At 39.0% G+C, this 22462-nt stretch overlaps 1 protein-coding gene across 1 annotated transcript; it reads right to left on the minus strand.

Annotated features, from left to right (window-relative positions):
• Positions 1-523: 523 nt before the first annotated feature.
• SALL2 (spalt like transcription factor 2) lies at positions 524-19229 on the minus strand. Its single transcript, XM_075276689.1, has 3 exons — positions 18884-19229; positions 1568-4431; positions 524-969 (listed from the first exon to the last, which is right to left on the minus strand). Exons 1-3 carry the CDS (start codon positions 18954-18956, stop codon positions 592-594), a joined length of 3315 nt encoding a protein of 1104 aa, XP_075132790.1. The 5' UTR covers positions 18957-19229; the 3' UTR covers positions 524-591.
• Between the last annotated feature and the right edge of the window lie 3233 nt (positions 19230-22462).

Raw genomic sequence — 22462 nt, forward strand, 5'->3', positions numbered from 1 at the left:
CATGTTCAATATGTAGGATTTACTTGTCTTTGTAGATCAGTGTATTTTTGCAGTCCAGGTGGAAGATTTCATGCCATAAGTCACCAGTAGATAGTCTTATATATTTCATTATTCTCCTCCATAATTGAGGTTTCCAATTGTTACAATAAACAATATGAGAGACAGCAATTTATCTTCTTTGATAATATCCTGCAGTGTTTTCTGATGACTCCAGTTCCATAGCTGATTCTCAATAACCAGCTCTTTCCACTCTTGTTCCTACTATTTGTTTTACAATGGAGCCTAATATATAGTTAGAATACGTGTTTCGCATTTTTATTACGCCAGAACCCATCATAGTGTTTTAGTTTATTGGGAATTAATGGGACTACTTATCATTAGACTCCTTTGTTTGCAGATCTCTGGAAAGTCTTCTTTGTGTCTTCTTATTGACGAGGCTAATTAAGATCTGTGCAACCATTTTAGTCAAACCGTGTAAGTACATTATAAGATCTGTATTTGTTTAAGAGCGTCTTACACTCACTGGTGATTGTTGGTCACCAAATACAGTATATACAACAACGTATGACCATCTATTTCCAGATGGACCTTCTATTTCTCCTCTTTTCCTGAGCTCTCGTATAAAACCTCCGTACCACCTGGATTTTTTTCTTTTACTTCCATTAGCCCTCCTGTAGGAATGTGCCCAATTTTAGCTGCTCGCAAGCCAATAAAAGCTGGAGGCGTAATGACAGCGGTTGAAGAGGTAATGCTACCATTCGATGATGGAGAGCCGCTGGTAAGATATGCAGTATATTGGTTCCAGAATGTTAATGGGCTAACTCCAACCAGTTGTGTAGGAATATCTCTGGACAGGAAGTCTTGTAGCTTCACTGGGGTTCCTGAGAACAAGGGACCAAGATGATCTAGAGAGAGACGCCTTCCTCTTCTGGAAGAGCTGCTGTTCCATACATGTGTACTCATATGGACCTGCAGTTGAAAGGAAAGGAAAAAAATATATAACAATGCATAACAATTGTACTGTAGAAACATTTGAGGCATCAATATACAAGTTATAATAATGCGGCCTATTACATTTGGAATGTTACATAAATACATATACATTGAGTAAGCTACTAGCCGTATTACATACACTTAAACGTTATAGTGTGGAGTCACTCAGAAGGTTAGGCAAGGAGGTCTGCCACCAGGAATCAAAGAAAAGAAGCTTTGTTAGGGACATTGCTCAGGCTGCTTTTCTAGGAGATATACATTGATTGTGTTTTGGAGAACAGATTTCTGCCAAATTCATTATACTTCTCTAAATTCACTAATAATAATATAAAAATATAATTCATTTGGTTCAAAATACACCAAAATCAATACGTATGTTACATTTAATACTGGTGTTTCCATAAATATTTCTCATAATATGGTATTTGTCAATTAAAAATTATCGATATAGTGTATATTACTATATATGTGAACAATTTTACTTGTACAGTATATTTTAGTGTTGGTTTGTTTAATTCAGTGATTGTTACAAGTTTGAATTTCACTGAATAGTGAATTTAGATGGAGAGCCTACCTTTAGGTTCCCCCGTGTGGTGAACGCCCTTCCACACATATTGCAGGAAAAAGGCTTCTCTCCTGTGTGTATCCTTTCATGTATTTGCAAAGCACTGGCCGAGGAGAACGTCTTCTTACATACTATGCACAGATGCTGCTTAGGGCTGCGTCTCAAAGGAGGGGACAGGGAAGAGGGCACCGTCAGCCGTGGAAGCTGGACCAATGCCAATGTCTGGGTTGGGCTTAATACTTCACTCTTCACTGCGCTCACCAGAAATGTTTGGGCTGGAGTTGGCAAATCTGCACTTGGGTGTTTGGGGCTGCCGACTGGCTGAGGAGGGAAGTTTTGGCTCACCTGGTGTGCTTGTAGCATATGCTTCGTCAGTATGGATGCCTCCAGGAAGCTCTGCTTGCAAACTAAGCAATGGAACAGCCCATCTTTGGTGTGGCATTTGATATGGTCCTCCAATAACTCCTTGGTGGACATTTTTTCAGAACAGAGATTACATGTATGCATGTCGTTCTTTTTAGGACTTTGCTCTGATATATCTCTTGTAGTTTCTGAATCTTCTTTGTTTTCATCGCTGCTTTTATCAGCTTCAGGTTTGTCATTGACATCTTCCACCGGTTTATCCACCTCAGTTTTCTCTCCTGTTTCATTGTGTGGCTCACTACTTATTTGTTCATTGGTTCCTTCAGTGATTGTGCCTGGTTCTGATTCAGCAACAGTTTCAGCATTGTTGTTAATTGATATGTCATTCTCCTCATTCTTCTTCACGACAGAGGTTGCAGCATCATCATCAATACTTGATATTTCTGACTCTACTAATGCTGCTTTTTCACTTTCTGATTCACTGGCATCCAAAGAGTCTTCATCGGTACTCATGTCGTCTGAAAAGTCTGGTGTACTTTTGTCTTCTGTTGATTCTGTTTTGCTTCCGTCTCCATGGGTAATGTCTCCATTAGGAATCTGCCCATCAAGGTGCATCCTTATATGTTGTTGAAGAGTGACTGCATTAGTAAATTTTTTCTGGCAAATAGGACAAGAATTTTGGAGTTTTGAAGATAAACTCGACTTATGCCCTACATAGTGGGCTTTTAAATTCCCCTTGGTTGAGAACGCTCGGCCACATATCTTACATTTGAATGGCCTTTCTCCTCCATGTTGATTATAATGGAGTCTAAGTGCCCTGGGACAGCTTAATACTCTTAAGCAGATGACACACTGATTTGGTGCTGTTACTTGTTTATCAATTTTTTCTACCAATTGTTGTAATTTTGAAGTCTCTGAGTATCCTAATGGATCTACAGCATATGAAAATGGGAAGCTTCCAGACTTAAAGTGACTAGCAAGCAGTGCCCAACTAGGAAGGGAGGTAACCAATTTACTAATTTGCATCCTTCCCGTGGCATCGGTTCCTCCTGTAACTGTCCTTTCTGCTGGTGGTGTGTTTTCATCAGACTTTGCTTTTGGACAAACAGTGGGACTCTTTAGGGCCGAAGAAACATCTCCAGATTTCATGAGTACCAGTTTGTTTACTGGTGGCAGTCCTTGGGAACCTGAACTAGAAAACAAATTTAAGCCATCAGTGGTCATTATTGGAGGAATTACTGGCTTCTTTTCTATTGTCTCCTCTTCTGCTTTCTCTGGAGGTACTGACATGCCATATGGTAGTCCATTACTAGTCAGAACATAATCCAGATGCTCAGGAACTGGATGGGGGTTCATTTGTATATGAGGGTACTTTTCCTTATGCCGATGGAAATGTACCTTCAGATTGCCTCTAGTAGTAAAGCGGTTTCCACATATGTTGCATTTGTATGGTCTTTCACCAGTATGAGACCGCAGATGAATTTGGAGGGCACTGTCACTGCCAAAAACCTTTGCACAAAAACGGCACTTATGCTTTCCAGATGCTCTTTCCTGTTGATTTTCACTACGTGGTGATTCATTGTTTTTCTGTTTTAAAAGACTTGGGGCATTTTCCAGCACTCTTGCCCCTACAAATAATCCAGTTGGTAAATTGGGTAAACCTTGTGGAAAAATTGCATGTGGTGCAATGAGTTGGCTCGGTGGGGAATTTGAAATAGTTGCAGCAGATTTGTCACAGAACCCATCCATGAACTTGTCTTTCAAATTGGCAATACTCCTGGCTCCAAATGACTGTCCTATGGGATTGTAGAGATGAAGAAAGGACTGTTTGGATATGTCATCTCTGCAAAATATTTTTGCAGAGTCTGGTATGGATTCAGATTGTTTTGTTGGGCTAAAAATAGGCAAAGATTTTGTGGTGCTGCTTTTTTCTGGCGGAGATGTTGGTGGATTTGATGATGTCATGGAAAGAGATCCAAGCATAAGTACCTGTTGGCATATTTGCTCTGTTATTTGCATTTGATGTATCTGTCTCTGCTGTAGAACTCTTAATTCTTCCAGGATCATAGGAATGTTTATGGGAGCTGCAGCAGTCTGGCCTCCAGGGACAGCTTCCTGACTCATTGGTGCTAGACCTGCTTTTGGTCCAGAGAGACCTTCCATAATCAATCCCCCATTGGGAATAAGAAATCGTTGAGATGGACCCACACCTTTTTTATCCATTTCTGGTTTCATAATATCCATCATTTGAGAACATGCTTCTCTTTCAGCTTGTTCAGTTACCATTTTTTGTTTTCCTGACCCAACACTTTCTGGGGAGCTAGGGCGGGAGCTAGACTCCTCATTGATGTTGGTTTGTTGGCTTTTCCGATTGGATTCCCCCTGGTTCTCTACAATTACTACAACATGGTTGTTAAGCGGGCAGCATTCCCTGTGCCTAGCAAATTCTGAAGGTTCATCAAACTGGGCACAACATCTTCTGCATACTTGAACTTCTTCACCTGTGTCCCCTGTGAAAAGAGTACATTGAAAATTAAATTTTGCAGAGATTGCAATTGAAAAATGGGACTGACATACTATATGTGTACTAAAATACTGTTTTACCCAAGAAGAAATTTGTGCTCGTCCCTTTGTACACCTGTGTGACTACAAACACTTTATTGTTATCCAGATGTTGATTGGTGGCTAAATAATACTAAGCTACATTATACTTTTTGGTTTTCAGACAATAAAATTAATAAAATAGTCTAACCTAGAACATTAGTGTCCTTTATTTTTCATGAAGCCCCCATTTCGATCTTCCTCCGCCCCCACATAAACACACACACTCTCTCTTCATTTAACAGGGCTTTCTTTGTATCTCAGCTTTTGTCAAGCATTAATACTCTGGAGAGAAAAGGCAGCTTCACAGCTCCTGGTAATTGATTTGTATTCACACAAGAGCCAAGGGGACCGACTTCCAAGCATTGATATGGTAATCCTTTCATGGTAACTGTCCCTTGTTCTGGCTAATTTACTCCCGGGTTCTTCGAGCTTAATTAAACTTGTTGAATTGGCTGGGGGTACCAGGTCTTTGAGATACAGCTTGGGAAGAGAAAGTACACAGCACCAAGTAACTGCTTCTTGGAATTTGCTTTCATCTTCTATATGGCTAAATTAATGTACATTATACAAGCTATACCCATGTTATGTGCTAAATAAGTCAGCCTCTTACTATCGGTCCGAATATTGGAGTGAGCGCTACTAACTTTCTAACACCTACATGCTATGAATTCTGTGCCATACAATTTGCTCCGACAACAATATCATTATATATAAATTACCTGTAACAAGCATGTTAATCTGGCAATAATATTAATTTGATATGGGTTGTCAAATAGATTTTTTCTTATTTTATCCAAAAATCACAGACCAACAATTTTTATGCACATATTGAAAAGTTATAATGAATCATAAAGTTTTTCATTGACTTACCACGTGTCAATAAGTCAGATACTAAAATGAAGATAATAGTGGCACCTACTATGAATTGTAAAATTACAAAAGCATAAGTTCCTCTAATGGACTTACGGTATTATATGTGCTCTTGCTGATATTTTATATTTCGTGCAATTTGATATAGATGCTTTTTTCTGACAGTTTTGGATTTTTATTAGGAAGCCTATAAAGAAAAACACCAGAAAAATTCCATTCCCAGAACATACTATGATTTATTCCTACAAAATGCTACTACTTAAACGGCACAAACCTGAATGCTGTGTACTATATGTAGACATTCTTATATTCTACTTAAGATTTTTAACTAAAGTATGACATGGCGGCATTTTAAACCTAAAAGAAATTACTAATTTTTGTCTGGTCTTCACCAGCACATACAGTTTTTATTTTTTATTATTTTTTACTTAAAGCCACGAGTGGTTCAAAAATAATGGAAATACTAAGGAAAAGAGTGACATGTCTGTTTTGTATCCAATCCTGGTATTGAAAACTTCATCAAAACTACCAGAAAATTTTTAATGCCAGTACAATAGTCGTATTATCAGAATTCTCTATCACAAATGTGTATTTTTCAATCTTAAAAACATATCCAAATGTACAGTGCAGTATGATAGTGAGTAGGCAAAGCTACAAACTTCAGATCATACTTATTGATACTGCATCATAGCTAACATGTCTCTGTAACAAAGCACACACAAAAAATGGAAATACGTGGTGTAATGTCCAGCAAAATTATTGCGTAAAACCAACCTGGAGGCTGAATAGTAACAGGGAAAATACAATACCTAAGACACCTAAGACTATTCAAAACAGGAGTTTTGAATAGTATTCGCTCATCTCTAGTATTATTGCCTAAGGGCCTGTTCACATGGAGTAAACGCGCGTGTATTTTGGCAAAATACACATGTAAAAAATAAATGTGTAAAAATAAGACTCCCATTGACTTCAATGACATTTTTTTACATGTGTAAAAAAAACACGTCAAAATACATGTCAAAATACACATCAAAATACACGTTTAAAATGTCATTGAAGTCAATGGGAGTCTTATTTTTACACGTTTACACGTGTATTTTTTACATGTGTATTTTGCCAAAATACATGCTCGTTTACTCCGTGTGAACAGGCCCTAAGACTGAGCCAGGACCAAAGCAAGTTAGTCACTGCGAACTTGTTGAGGTCTAACGAGCTGTGATCTATTGTAGCAGTATATGGATAAGATTTAGGATAAAGCCCCACATAGTGGTATGCAGTAAAAAAGCGCTGTGGGAAAAACCTGTGGAAATGCATCATGGTTTTTCCAGCAGCGCTTTTCTCAGAAAGTTTGTACAGTTTTCCTCTGCAGACTTTCTGCTTCAGTTATACCTATACGTTACCCAGCGTTTCCGTAGTTATAATTGACTTGTGATGTCTAAAAACACGACGGTTTGGGTAGTTGCAGAATTTCCTTTGTGGGTATTTTTCTGCAATGTTGAATGGGATGGGGCTTCAGCCTTAAACAGATCCAAGGTAACTTGTACTGTGGGTTTTAGGCTGGGGCCCCATGTTACAAAAACACGGCGGTTTCGCCATGGCAAAAAACGCTGTGTTTTAGAGTACATGCAAAGTTGATGGAATTCTGGCTTATCCCATCCACATATTGCAAAAAAAAATCTACAGTGGAAAAGCTGCATTTTCAAAAACTCGTTTTTGTAAATCGCAACATGTCAATTATACCTGCGGAAATGCTTGTGTTTTCCCTATACGTATAAAAGGGGAAGAAAGTCCACAAAGGAAAATTCTGTGAAAATACAATGAAAAACGCTGCAGAAAGAAAAAAAACGTTTCCACCACGCTTTTTTCTACAGTGTTTTTTTTGCTGCGTTTCATTATGTGGGCACTTAGCTTTAAACTTACAGCATTTATAATGTGTGTATGTATGGGTCCATGAGAAAACGGCACAGACAGCACATAAACGATATCCGTGTGTGGTCCATGCTCCCATACAAACCACACTAAAGGGCTCGTTCACACGGAGTAAACACGTGTGTGACATTTTCTTTACATGTGTAAAAAAACACGTCAAAATACACATCAAAATAAACGTCAAAATGCACGTCAAAATACACATCAAAATACACGTCAAAATACACGTGTAAAAAGTCATTGAAGTCAATGGGAGTCTTATTTTTAAACGTGTATTCTTTACATGTGTATTTTGCCAAAATGAGCGTGCGTTTACTCTGTGTGAATGGACCTTAACAAAGCACACACATGTTTGCATGTAGCCTTAAAGGGGCTCCATCAGCAAAATCCTGCAGATAGAGCCCCTCATATGCGTGCATAGCCTTTAAAAAGGCTATTCAGGCACTGTAAAAGTTAAATTAAACTACCGACCCGTTTTAAAATAATAACTTAAAAAAGAATGTTCTCTACTTATGGAACGTGCACGCTGGGCGGGCCTTCAGGGTGTGTCTTCATCTTCTTCCCCGCCTCTTCTTCCTCTGACGTCTTCGGGTCCCGTCCTCCTCCGGCGCTTGCTCGCGGACACTGATAAAAAAAAATAGCCCGGGCGCATGTGCAGTAGCACGCGGCTTCTACTACGGCTACTGCGCATGCGCCCGGGCTATTTTTTTTTATCAGTGTCCGCGAGCAAGCGCCGGAGGAGGACGGGACCCGAAGACGTCAGAGGAAGAAGAGGCGGGGAAGAAGAAGACGGCGCACCCTGAATGCCCGCCCAGGGTGCACGTTCCGTAAGTAGAGAACATTCTTTTTTAAGTTATTATTTTAAAACGGGGGGGTAGTTTAATTTAACTTTTACAGTGCCTGAATAGCCTTTTTAAAGGCTATGCACGCATATGTCGGGCTCTAGCAGCATGATTTTGCTGATAGAGCCCCTTTAAAGTCCATACAGGGTCCATTCACATGGAGGAAAATGGTGAGGAATTTGGTGTGGAATTTCAGCGCTGAAAAAAAGCCTCCCATTGATTTCAATGGGTTCTTTTTTCTGCTAGCAGAAACACTTTTTAATAAGAAACCAAACAGACCCCGTAGACTATAATGGGGTCCATATGTTTTACGCACGAATCATGCAGAGAGAAAAGTGCTGGTTTTGTGAACCAGGCCTTACTGTGTCTCTCTTGGCTACAATTACGGATTGCTTCCACTCTAGTGCTGGAATCTAATCCTTGATCACCTGTACACATGGGAAGACATATACACAGAGGTATATTATCACGTACTGTGATTTGCCTAAACTGTAGCATCTTCTTTCAGTCATAATACGCTTTCTACCAATAAGTATTTGGACACCCATGCAAATGAAGTTATCTGCGGTCGTGATGTACGTCACGCCTTTCACAGCATTGGCATTAGTCGCAGAGCTGCCCGATTTCAAGAAAGGGGTAATTGTTTGGTACCACAGAAATGGTCGATCCTTAAGGAACATAGCAAGGGAACTGAATTACCCAAAATTGACAGTGGCCTATGTGATTATGAAGTGGAAGGTGAACAGTGATTGTCGGAATGTGCCCCAAGTCGGTAGACCCCCGAAACTGGGAGATAGAGACCGACGGGTGCTAGCCAGAGAAACTACACCCAACCGATAACTCACATACACCAGGAGTGTCACCAGGCATCCGGGAGTATTGTGTCACTCAATACCATCCGTAAGGAAGCATCTGCTGGGTTCTACCAACTATTGTATATGAATAAATGTTGTTTTTCTATTCTTCCACAGGTGTCCAAATACTTATTGGTAGACAGTGTAATATGCCATTGTTATCCCCCTTACTGCATTTTATTGTGGAATAGTATAGTTAAAATAATTACAATGGTAAGCCTTGTTCATCCAGAGCAGTTCTGATGATTACAAAAACATTTTGGTTCTTATTTTAGGATCCATTGCTGAATATGGCTGAAAACCAAAAATAATTAAAACCAAATCTGCCCTGTACAAATCTGCATCAACTACATTAGGATGCACATTGCAGCTTTTCTACAGGATAAGCCTCCCAGCATCATTCCACATTATATTATTAAACCCCTTGTTCATTGTGATGACATCATATGCAATTTATTGTCTGCAAGCCATTTATTGATGCTTGGCACACCACACAATTGTACAGTGATTGACAGGAAAGCATTGAATAAAAAGTGTGTGAACCAAAAATCTCAGTGTGAACCAGAAGTCAGAAATTCCCAGCTGATGCCACCTGCGAATTACTGACTACAGCACCAGCTAATTAGAACAAATCACTGATTTCACTGTAATGAGCAAAACATTGTCCTCAATAACAAGTTGGGACTCGACAGATATTGTACAGATAAAGTGATGTCGCTGTGTAAGTCCCATTGTTACACCACCATACTATTAATGAAATATTAACATGGAAAATATCTAAGAGCAAAGTTTGGCAGAGTAGGCTCTGGGTGTGACTCTTGGCCAACGGTGGACCCCATGGCTATCCCCACCCTTAGGGTGCTAAGTGTAAAACATTCAGGCCTAACAATATTTGTAGCCTGCACCACATCCATTAACTTAACTGAGTAGATTTTGCTCATATAAATGTGATTTAGATTTTAGACACAGTTCACACCATGTGCAAACTAAAGCATTTTTAATATTTATTAATGTAACTTTGTTAATGTATATTAAATAATTTCCTGAATTTATCAATTTATAGCATAATCTGAGCCCCCACAAAAAAATGTATAATTTATGCAAAAAGTCAGAAAAAATTTAATTTTCTATGTTGTTTTTGGCAAGATTTGAATAAGTGGGTATGACTTGCCAAGAGGGGAATTGGTTAACGTTTTTTAAGCTGAGTTCACACAGAGTTTTTTGGTCCAGATTTTGAGGCAGATGCCGCCTCAGAATCTGGTTCCAAAAAACACCTCCCGCGGCTAGCCGCGACTGGATGACAGTCGCAGAATTCCACTCCGGATTAGGCTCAAAGAAATAGGCCTAGTTGGGAGGGAGTCTCGCACCGCGGCAAGATAGGGCAGCTTGCCAGGAAAAAAATGCTAGTTGGAAAAATGAAAAAATGAAGTGAACAGCTCCCATTGAAGTCAGTGGGAGTTGTTTTTTGGAGCTGGATTCTACATCAAACGCATCATGGTTCTTGCCGCAGCGCTTTAAAGAGAAAGTTCACAGAGTTCTCCTCCGCGGACTTTCTGTTACCATTATTTTTACGGGAACACCACTGGCTGTCAATGCTGTGATTTCTACTGCAAAGTGGGCATGCAATTTGCATGAATCTCATCCATTTTGAAATTACTGTAAAACAGCACGATTTTTCCTGCAGAGTTTCCACCGCAGACAAATCGCAGCGTTTCCGACCCATGAGGCCTTAGCCTCATAAGCATTTTTTCTCTAGCTTTCTCTGTGGTTGGTTCTCTCGGAGCTAGAGGGTGGAAACTAGCTGCCATATACATTACAAATATATTGAGGAGAATCTGACCCATAACTGTCTCTCTCTCTCAGAAAGATCCTCTGGAGTTTGCAGTACATATATACAGAAGTATGTGGAATCCGCCTCAAAATCCGCTGCCAAAACCGGCTCCCATTTACTTCAGTGGGAGCCGCTCACTTTTTTTTCCGCTACCTAGTAGCAACATGACCATTTCTGCCGCGGTGTCCGCATCGCAACACTTCCCTCCCGACTAGGCCCATTTATTTGGGCCTAATCCATAGTGGAATGCCATGATTGGATGGTGGGGCACTGCATCGGGATCCAGTTGCGACTAGCCATTTTTTGGACCGGGTTCTGAGGTGGCCTCTGCATCAAAATCTGGTCCAAAAATCCCCGAGTGAACTTACCTTAATGCAGATTCACCATTTGCTCTATGGTGGCTTTTTTCACTATTGTGTCAGGGCTGTATGGTGACCGTTTTTGTAATATACTTTATTAACCTATCTAACTTCCTTTTTAATAGAAAACAGACTGTAACTTTCTCCTTAGTAACCCTCTAACAATTTCCCCCTTTACCAAATGGGAAAATGGTCACTTTAAATGGCTGTATCTCTGGTTTTATACTTCCTAGAAAAATGGTTTGGTATCACAAGAAAAATCATCACTCATATGCTGCCAAGATTGTAGTACTAGTTGTAACACAATGAAATATTTTACCTTGACAAAAAGAAAGAAATTTAACAGTTTTTTCAGCTTTTTAAGAAGTTCATTTGAATGTCCTCCATGTGTTTCTAGATTTTTCCTGATGCGCCTGGTAGGCCATGGTTTTCACTTGCAAAATTACCTATTTACTCCATTGTCTTAGTCAGGTAGGGATTGTCTCTGAGAAAACATTTGCACCTCTTCCTGGTTTTACCTGGCACTACATTTACATCTGTGTTGGAATCTCAGTTCGGAGTCTCCAGCACAGAGTTCAGTAGAGATCCTGGACAAAAAAGTTCTTCAAGACTTTTTCATGTGGGGATGTCTTTAAAAAAAATAACGGGACATATGACGGATTCCATTATAGTCCACTACTAGTCAACGGTCATTGTTGTCCGTCAAAAGACAATGTTTTTTTTCGAATACCCTGTCACCAGTGAGGTCTCAACTACATACAAAATACTGATAAACATACTGCTGTGTGAAAGTGGCCTTAACAAGAGCATAAGATACTATTATTGCTTGAAAATATCCCATTTTATTGGTTGATACAATCTAAGTTTTTTCACAATAGTGTACTGTGTAAAGGTTATTTCTACTTTATACAGTATGTGACATTACTAAAGTAACCACACACATGTCGTGTCCTAATCCAGCTAACCAGGTGAGGTAGCCCACCCCTCTGAGATAAGCTGAGGAAGCCCTGTGCGTAGTTGCATGCTCTTGCTTCATTCAACCCCTCCTCTCCTGCTCTTCTCCCCCTCCTTTACTCGCACTTTTTCTCCTATTCAGATCCTGGGAAAAAGATTTTGCAGCTGGCTGAACTAAGGTTGTGAGTCACAAAAGCCCCCTCTCATCACAGGGACAATGCAAAGAAAGTGTCCCAACCCAATGAGCTGAGAATGGAGCCAACCCCCCTGAATTCCCATCCAAGCTTTGCTGCTGACTCTACAAGCCAGAAAAGCTTTATCTCATCGACACTGTGTGTGGCCTTGCATTAATATTATGTATTTGTAGGATGCCAACATATTCCACAGTACCCTGTACGAGGCAAGGAACAATGGAGTCTTGGAGACTTTCTAGACCTTTATGGAAATTTGTTTAGAGTGTCCTAAACCAGTCTAAAGCAATTTCTTCTCATCTTCTGTTAGAAATATGAAGGTAATAATTAAAGGAGCACATTAATGTACTGGTAGTTTAACATTACTTTATAGGCTTCTATAGATTCTTTTAAAAACAATATTAATAGGTGTTTTTAGCTTACGTGTGCTGAGTTTAATCATTGTATAAAGGAATGGTATCCAATTTTCAAATGCGCTTTCCTTATTTTTTCCAAGATCTCCACTTACTGTCATTCAATAGGAACTTTAATTCTTCCCTCCCAGAGGCTGAGAACCTCTTATAGACATGTGAGCGTCATACAGGTGCTGGGCTAGTTACAAGTAAAAGCTTTGCTAACTGTTCTGTAGCGCATCATACATCTGTGTGATCGTCACAAGGCCTGAACAGTTTCCCAGACTCTGAGTTAGGCTGCTTTCACACGGTCAGTATTTGGTCTGTGATTTTAATCAGTGATTGTGAGCCAGAACTAGGAGTGGATTAGAAACACAGAACAGGTACAAATATGTCTATTATACCTGATCTATGTGTCGTCTCCACTTCTAATTCTGGCTCACAATCACTGACCAAACACTGCTGAGTGAAAGCAACCTAAGAGAGCCTTCACACGGAGTAAACGCTCCGCTCATTCTGAACGTAAACTCATTCAGAATGAGCGGCGTTAAAGCAGATCCCATTGATTTCTATTAGAGATGAGCGAGTACTGTTCGGATCAGCCGATCCAAACAGCACGCTCCATAGAAATGAATGGATGCACCTGGTACTTCCGCTTTGACGGCGGCCGGCCGCTTAACCCCCGCGTGCCGGCTACATCCATTCATTTCTATGCGAGCGTGCTGTTCGGATCGGCTGATCCGAACAGTATTCGCTCATCTCTAATTTCTGTGGGTGCTGGCATATGCGTGCTACCCATTGAAATCAATGGGAGGCTTTTTTTACCTATTGCTTTCAATGTGATACGCGCGTATACCGGCACCCATAGAAATCAATGGGATCTGTTTTAATGCCGCTCATTCTGAACAAGTTTACGTTCAGAATGAGCGGAGCGTAAACTCCGTGTGAAGGCTCCCTAAGTCCCCATTAACACATGGATGAAAATAGCAGCATTGTGGAAGAGAATTAGGCAAATCAACTGAGATAGCCCTCATTGCAAAGACTAATACAGATATATGAAGAAAAGAAGAAAAAAATCTAGATGTTGTCCATTGCAACTGATTACATTACATGTCTCAGATTTCCTACGTGTATAACATGCAGTTGGAATGGGCAGCCACTTCATGGCTTTCTTAGGCTAGGTTCACATCTGTGTTTTCAACAGAAACCTAATCCACATAAAAAAGCGGTTACCTTAGGAAACCCGCGGACCTCATAGACTATAATGGGTTTCCACCCGAAAGGTCAAAAAAATGCGGTGAGAAAAGCGCTGCTTGCGGAATCCCTGTGCCCAGTCTTAGTTACATGAGGAGCAGAGTATCATATTTAAACTTAAATTTAGGAAATGAGGTGCTAGAAATATGTGACCATAGATTTTGATCTAGTACAAAATTGCTATATAGAATGCATAGGACACACGTGGGATATCAGAAATTGTTTGCTTTTGACCTCATGAGGACCTCATAAGGGTAAACTTCACCCACAGAGATCTACTGTATACAAGCTACTAGATCTCAGTTTGCCTCTAATTTTATATAAAAGCGTAACAAAATCTTTTCTGCCAGATTTCATAAAGATTCAGAAAAAAAATCTGCCATATCTTTTGGTAAAGCCCTGGTAAATTCTACCATACAGAGGACATGCTGTTTGCATGAAACCTAATTCTGAGTTGTTTAAAAATCATCAAGTCCTAAAAATAAATGTCCGGTGCATAAATGGGATTTTAATAATATATTACAGAATTGCACAAGTAACTATCCCCTAATACAAACATGCAGAAAATCTAATACTAACATTCAGATTAGAGTCATTTCAGATTCAGCTGAGAAATATTAGTCTGTTGCTCTCTGGGGTAAGTTCACACATGGCAGATGTGGGGATAAAATGTGTATTAATTGTATTTATTGATAAATACAGTCTATAAATCTCCAAAGTGTAGATTTCTAAAAGCCCCCTTCAGATGACTGAGACAATTGGAAATATTTCTGTAACAACACTTGACTATAGCCTTTTTAATGTACTGGCTACCTGAATCTGAGGCGGACCAAGATATAACCCATAAATATAAACATAATATAAATCTATGGAGACCACATTTCGGAAACTTGCAGACAACTGTGAGTCACTTATTGTTTGTGTTTCTAAATGAAGTGGTGTTCTCATTCTCAAATAAGTTACAAAGTGTTTGGATATAATTTGTAATGAATTTTCGTGCAAGTTTTCTACAGTTTAGCCACATATTAAGAAAACCCTCAAAAAGAAAGCAGTACTGTGTAAAAAAAAAGTGAGGGGGTGAGGGTACAAATCCTAACTCAGATCCAATCTTCATTACACAAATCCAATATTATATATATATGCTAAAAAAGCAGAAAAGTTTATTGTAGCTGTGTAACGTCCTTCTATGTGTGTCAGTATACACTTGCTCTCTCATCTTCAGTTGTTTAGAAGCTTATATAAAAGTAACATGCAACTTTCTGTTCCTAAATTTGGGATGTACAACCTAAAACAATGGGGAATAGTTGAAAATAGTAACAGAGATAAAGCCACATAGAGAAGATCCACCATATTTAACATCTAGATCTATTGTCACAACTTTTAGAGTCCAGAAATCTAGTAAATGTTCAGGAAGTACCAGTAGTTTTTCCGCAGTGCTTTTTTTCTGCGGCCCACTACGTGGGGCCTTAGCCTAAAGGAGTATTCCCATATCCAGGAACAACTGAAGTGTTTTACCCAAGACAATGATATACCTATGCTACTCTGTCAGATACAGCTGAATATGTCTTTTCAGTGTTTACAGCTCTTTGCCTAGGTTTCAGAGCACCTCTCTTATCGAGCTCTACTGGTCAGGCCAATTACTCAGTCCATGTTCCTCCTCATCTATTACTTCCCTTTCTCTCTGTGTCTGCTAAGTGCTTTCAGTTGCTGAGCCTTCATAAGGGCTAGAACAGTGCTTGATCAGTGTCTCCATCATCTCTGTATGTAAGTCTAGAGATAACTGTTACATTCACAACAAGCACAAGGCTCATCTCAAGAGCATGCTGCTGCTTTAAGCAGAAAACCAGGAAGTGCAGGAGAGAGGAGACAGGAGAGTAAGAGAAACCCTGAGATGGGAAATACCCCTTCAAAGGGGTGATCCAAAAGTTTAAAAAGAGCAGCAAAAGATATAGTAAAATGAAGAAATACACATTACCGAAGATCCAGCGACAATGCCCCAACTTCACTATCCTGCCTTTAGTTTACAAGCTAGCAATGACTATATACAGGTGTCATTATTTTTGGGTATGGGTGTTGGAGTTGTGGGGAATTTAACAGAGGAGTCTTTTTTTGTTAATTTTTGAAAATCTTCTGTGTATTTTTTTTTTCATAAGTCTTGGACAACGCCTTGGAAATGTATATAGTTTACCAGATTCTAGCAATGTCTAGTTTACGTTAGGCCCATTGATACAACATACTCTTCACATCAAAGCTTAAGCTGTATAGTAGAACAGAGTAGGGACTATGCATTTTATAAGAAGCATAAATGGCTCTATGAGGAGTATTTTTTTTTTTTTAAAGTTCATATTTTTTTGTTCATGTATTTTATCTAAAGCTTGGATGACTCTATGAATAAGTTCTTTTTCTATAGCTGCTAAAGCTGGCTCCCGTGTTCGTTCTCCTGTATTACTAGTTCATTCAGGGCTTGAGTGAGAGATTCTGACATGGGCTGATTCCGTTTATATGGGTGAATTGATATATATGTACTTCACTAATATAAGACATATTAAGTTTTGAAGGGAGTGTGAAGAAATATTGACTTATAGATAATGTTAACAATTCATTGTATAAATTGTGATAAAACTAAGATGCCCCTATCAGTTACTGGGTGTAAGGAGAAGAGGAAGGATGTACAGTGGAGTCAATGTTCTAAACACATATGTGACTATAACATAACAATCTGTCCTTGTAGGTGTATAACAATAGATATATTAAGTTATGTGATCTTCATATGCTCTATTAGACACCATTTCATTTAATACTACTACTACTACTACTACCAACCCTTCAAGAAGTCTCCATTTTGGTTTAAGAGTATATGAAAATATTTGCACTTATAATTTGTTTAATACAAATGCTGATAATGTACCAAAAAATTTGGGAACTATTTTCAGCACATTCTGCACACCATTTTTATCATAACTCATTTTTAGCTAGTAATCCTGGGCATAGTAGAAAAGAGATCTACATTAGAATAAAGGTATATATGATTTTCTTAGGACCAAGTCCACACTTGGCATTGTTTTTGGCAACAGTGCTTTTAAAGAAAATCAGGAACTGACCCCAAAAAGATAAAGACTCTCTGTGGTATCTACGCTTGTAACAGCAAACCATCGGGTCTTATGTAAACCCTAATAACTTGTGAAAGGAGACATTGTGACAAACTATTCCACAATGGAGGTGCATTTATACAAGTGTCCTTTCATAAAAATAAGCTGCTCTGCTTTATCTTTATTAATATTTTCCATGATCTAATATTGCCATTTGTGTCAATTACTTCATTATTTTAATTTGAACAGTTGTATTAGGTAATAGTTTTATAGGTGTTAACAGACAGAGGCTATATCAGAAAGGTACAAGATTAGAATATAACAACAGGTACATAGCATTATATAGATGGATACAATAGATATGACAGATACTGGGAATACATGCTGTATAGGAATACTGTACAATGATAAATAGATAAAATATGTATGAAAGATATTATTAATAAATGCTATAGATACATAGACAGAGACTTAAATAGTAATTGTAGATAGGTAATAAAATAATGAATAGATGATAGATACTGCATGTAAATATGGTAGATGGATACTATTAATGGTTACAATATATACTGTGGATAGATTAGTAGATAACATTGTGTAAATGAAGATAATAAACATTAAAACTAGTATTGATGATACAAGTTGGCAAGTTCTGTATAACAAGTCAGTCTTAGAGTATTGCTTATAGGCAACAGATACCGAAGACACCATTGTACATGTGTACGATATGCTATTCACATATTAACTAAATATATACAATAGTAAAGAAAATGACAATACACTTTGATGATCATGAGGACGGATTCACACAGTGGGATTTTTTGCTCAATTTTTGATTTGTCTTTTTTTGGCCAAACCAATTGGATATAGAAATAGAATTCCAGAAATCTAGAAAATTGATGGCAGAAATAGACCACATGGTCCATCTATCATGCCCTAACATTATTACCATTTTATTGTATTTATCACAGGCCTGGCTCAATTTACCTTCTGTAGATTTCCCAACCACATCTGCTGGAAGTTTGTTCCAAGCCTCGACTACCCTCTCAGTGAAATAATATTTCATGACATTGCTTTTCATCTCTCCCCCAGTACTCAGTTGTTCTTGGGTTTAGATATTATTATTATTGTTACTAAAAACTTTTCCCTCCTGAACCTTATTTATGTCTTTCAATCGTGTCCCTCCTTTCCCTTTTTTCACCTTTCCTCAAACGAATGTAAGTTTATATCTTTCCTACATGTATGTCTTCCCTTTTATATATGTGACATGTTCCTCTCTTTAGGATCCACCTTGAGATTTAATGAGGAGAAATAAATTGCAAGTGTCCTGTGTAAACTTGGCCCATCAAGAAGAGAATCTGGATTTGCAACTTAAATGTAGCCTTGTAATATAATGGATTCTGCTCAGTGTGCCTGTATGTTACATTTGGAAAGTCGCATAAAACAATCGTATCTGCTGTTCCATTCACATGGATGCTGGATGCATTGTCTAGGTTTATATGCAGTCCTACGTAAAGCCACAGATAACACACTGGTAATGGATAAAGAAGTGAATACTTCCTATTACAGAGAGCCAAATGACTTATACCTGCTTTATACATATATTGCTATCTGTTGCTGCGACAAGTTATAACTAAGAGTCCTTGAGGAGCTTAGACTAGAACTTCAAAGAGTTGCTATCACTATTGTTCAATATGAGTTGGCTAACTTTTCCCATAAGACTAATAATACAGGAAGTAAGACATGTAGAGAATTGTTCCTTCCTTACATCACGCTAAATTCTCTGTCCTTACCATTCTCTGAAGAGGTCGAGTTGTCACAGTCTGAGATGAGCTGTTGAGGTTTTCTCTGTTTCCTGCGTGACATTTCAGCCACACCACATCCACAGAACAAGTGCAGAACCTGATCTGTGCCTGCTGCTTCACAATAGATGAGACCCTCCTTTGTTCCTTTTCCTGCCTAGTTCTGGATGGCACTTAACATATGTAGTCTCTCTCTTTCATACCGATCTATCTATCTATCTATCTATCTATCTATCTATCTATCTATCTATCTGTCTGTCATACATCTATCTGAAATGCACTAGGAAATTTCTTTGTCTGTCTCCCTGTAACATATTTAATCTCATCCTGTGTTTGCTTTATCTGAAGCCCTTGTCCCAAACTCTCAGGCACATCACAGTTGGTCAGCTACTAAGCAGACACTCCTACTTTCTCCAACTCCCACTTATTGTGACAAATAAGGCAGGAATTCCATGAAATTGACTGATTGCCCCTCTGAAATGGGTGCCTCGTCCTCCCCCAGAGTCACCTTCCTTTTACCAAAGAGGACAGTTTGAAGAATGTTGATTTGTGGAAGTTCTGGATGGTAAAGACACAATCTTTAATGTGATTTCATGGTTAGGTTATAGATACCACGGGAGGAACTTTAAGATTTGACACGTGAACATGGACAGAATGTTTTATTACTAAATTATTATACAACGCTTTATATATGTATGCAGAATAAATTGTGCTTTATGTAAATGTGCCGCTCTTTTGTATCCCCCCCTTATTCTATATGACTTTCAGTTTATTTCACTGAACATTATTTTGAAGGGACTCTAAAGACACATCTTGATCCTGTTTCCTACACTCTATAGTCTCCTGCAAGTTTCTGAACCAATGATGACATCCACATACATTCACATGGTAACTAAACCATGGCTAGTATGGCCAATGGCTGGATGGATTTCAAAAAATGAAAACAACAAATTGCTCAAGTGCGGGATGGGCTTAAATGATGTATGGCAATTATCAGTTTGTACTTGGTGAGAGGTCATCCTTAATGTAGATTGTTACTAAGACATCTTAAAATTTTAACTTTGACAATCTTATTAAGGCAGCTGTGACATTTGGCTAGAGCGGAGGTCATGAAATGCTCATACCTGTTTACGCTGGTTGGGTTGTGGGTGTCACAAATAGGTCTGGTGCTTGCTCTGAAGGTTAATTGGTATGAAAGACGCAGACAATAGGTCAGCAGATCCCGTCTTAGGATCTCATTGACAAAGTAATGACTGAGCTAACTGAAAGGCAGTTTACATATTGCTAGGTTCACACTAGCATTCGAGTTTCCATTCTTCGGGTCCGCTTATGGACTTGAAAAACAGAAACTTTATCCACTTAAAAAGTGGGCCCACCAGGTTTCTGCCCAGTTTCCTCTCCTAATCGGAGGAGAGAAAAGTCCGGCCTGCAGGACTTCTCTCTGCATATTTTAAATGGGATGTGGGCAGTCCCTGAATACTAGTGTGAACCGGCCTTAACTGTGTATTTATTTTGTTCTCCTAGTATAAGCAATTCTGGAGCTCCTTGAAGCATGGTCAGGGGTTCTTCAAAAGATTCAAGAATATAATTATTGCAGGGACCTCTACTGTTTATGAGAGATGGGGTACTTTACACCCCAGTTTGAATAGAACTGCCAGAGGTAGCCAATCGCTGTATTGCGTCTGACGCCATTGATATGAATGGATCAACGGCACACATTTCTGATCTGCTTCTACATTCACACTGGGGTGAAAAACACCCCAGTTCTCGTTATCAGTGGGAGTCTTAGTGGTCAGACCCCTATCGATCAGCAGATCACCAGCTTCCTGTAATTGGAATATCCCTTTAACAGTCCTTAAAAATGTATATACATTTGGACGGCAGAGGAATGACTTAAAACCAAGTAACATCTCAGGATGGAATGTTTGACCTAAAGATGTTCCAAATTTATCAAAATGATAAAACAACACAGACTCCAGCAATCCTGACATAAAAATGACCTTCATGATAAACCTCTCCCATTGTGTTTTATGAGAGTGTATATTTGCTTACCAGTAACTGTATTGATAACTTTGTATTTCAGAATAATCTTTAAAAAACGTCGTACCAAATGACATGTTCACGTCTGCTACATCAACAAACCCAGTGCAACTACATCTGTACGTGCCAGGATGAAGATACATTTGAGCAGAATTTTACAGACTGTTGTAGTCAAACATTCTCTGCAATATACATTTGCTATATGACATTAATCTGTAAGGGTTGCATTTACTCAAATAATGCACCGCTGAAAAGAAGTCAATATATAGAAAATCTATATACTCCCTAGATAAACAGAAACTTGTTTCATTAACTTGCTTGTTAAACCTGTAAGACAAGTTTGGGATGTACCACTGAGTCTTCTATTCTTTTGTGTCTCTTTGATCCCCCTCAAATATCATGAAGTTCTAGCAGTGAACAATGTCTCTGCAGGGGAAAACGGAGGTGGGGGAGAAATGAGGGGAAAAAAGGGACAGTGAGAGGAAGAAGGGATTGGGAGGAGAATCAATGAGAAGTGACTATGAAGCCACACAGCAGACGTCCTCTAGATGTTTAATTTGAAAATGCTGCCACATACGCAGCCTCAACAGGATGCTGAGGGATATGTGTTCAACCAATTTGTACTGCCGCAGGAAATCCTGTGACCTTAAGTGTTTTGGTAGTGGAGGGGCCAAAAGTGTGTCATAGAAATGGGCACATCGCATTCAACTGTCATGAGCAGAATGAAAGGTGGCCAAGGAAGAGCAGAGCAAAAACAAAACCAGCAAGCCAGTGGGAAGCTTGATAGGTTGCCTAGTGCCACAAAAAGTGAAGATGTTGTAATATACAAGAAAGTGTTTTCTTATGGAATGTAAAGAAGTATACAAGCCTGGGTAATTGTAAATAACACCACTTACCCCCCCCCCCCCCCCATCAGTGAAACTCTGTCTCCTTCTCTGCACAACTTTTTTTTTTTTTATAAGAACCATATTTATTACAGTACTGGCACAAGGAAGGAAACGTCATACAATGTTTTTCTGGGTAAAAAATATTGATAGGTCATCAATATCAGATTAACAAGTGTCCGAAACCCATCACCCCCATGGTCAGAAGTTCTCCGGCGCCATATTATGATCTTCTGTGGATGTATGCTTGCTCAAATCCTTCTGTGTCTCCAATAATCCCAGATGGACTGTATGATGTTGCGATCGGGGAACATGGGGCCATATCATCACTTCCAGCACATCTCCTCCAAAGGGAAGTCACTCCAAATATTAATTTCATTTAGATTTCTCATTCACTTCATTGTGTTAATGAGCACTTTTAATTTTATTAACTATTAACACTTCTAATTTTGAAAGCATAAATTGTTAGGGTTGTGATGTCTGCTTGGCCCCTTTGAATCTGTCAGGCCCACAGAGACGAATTCTTCTTTAAGAAACTGTACTTTAATATATGTGCCGCTCCGGATCTTTATAATCCCCTCCATTTCTCTCTTCCATGCTGGCTATAGGTTTCACCCTGATTTTGGTTCCCTTTCCTGTTGCTTCC

Source organism: Leptodactylus fuscus, chromosome 1, assembly GCF_031893055.1.
Source record: "Leptodactylus fuscus isolate aLepFus1 chromosome 1, aLepFus1.hap2, whole genome shotgun sequence".
Lineage (NCBI taxonomy): Eukaryota > Metazoa > Chordata > Amphibia > Anura > Leptodactylidae > Leptodactylus > Leptodactylus fuscus.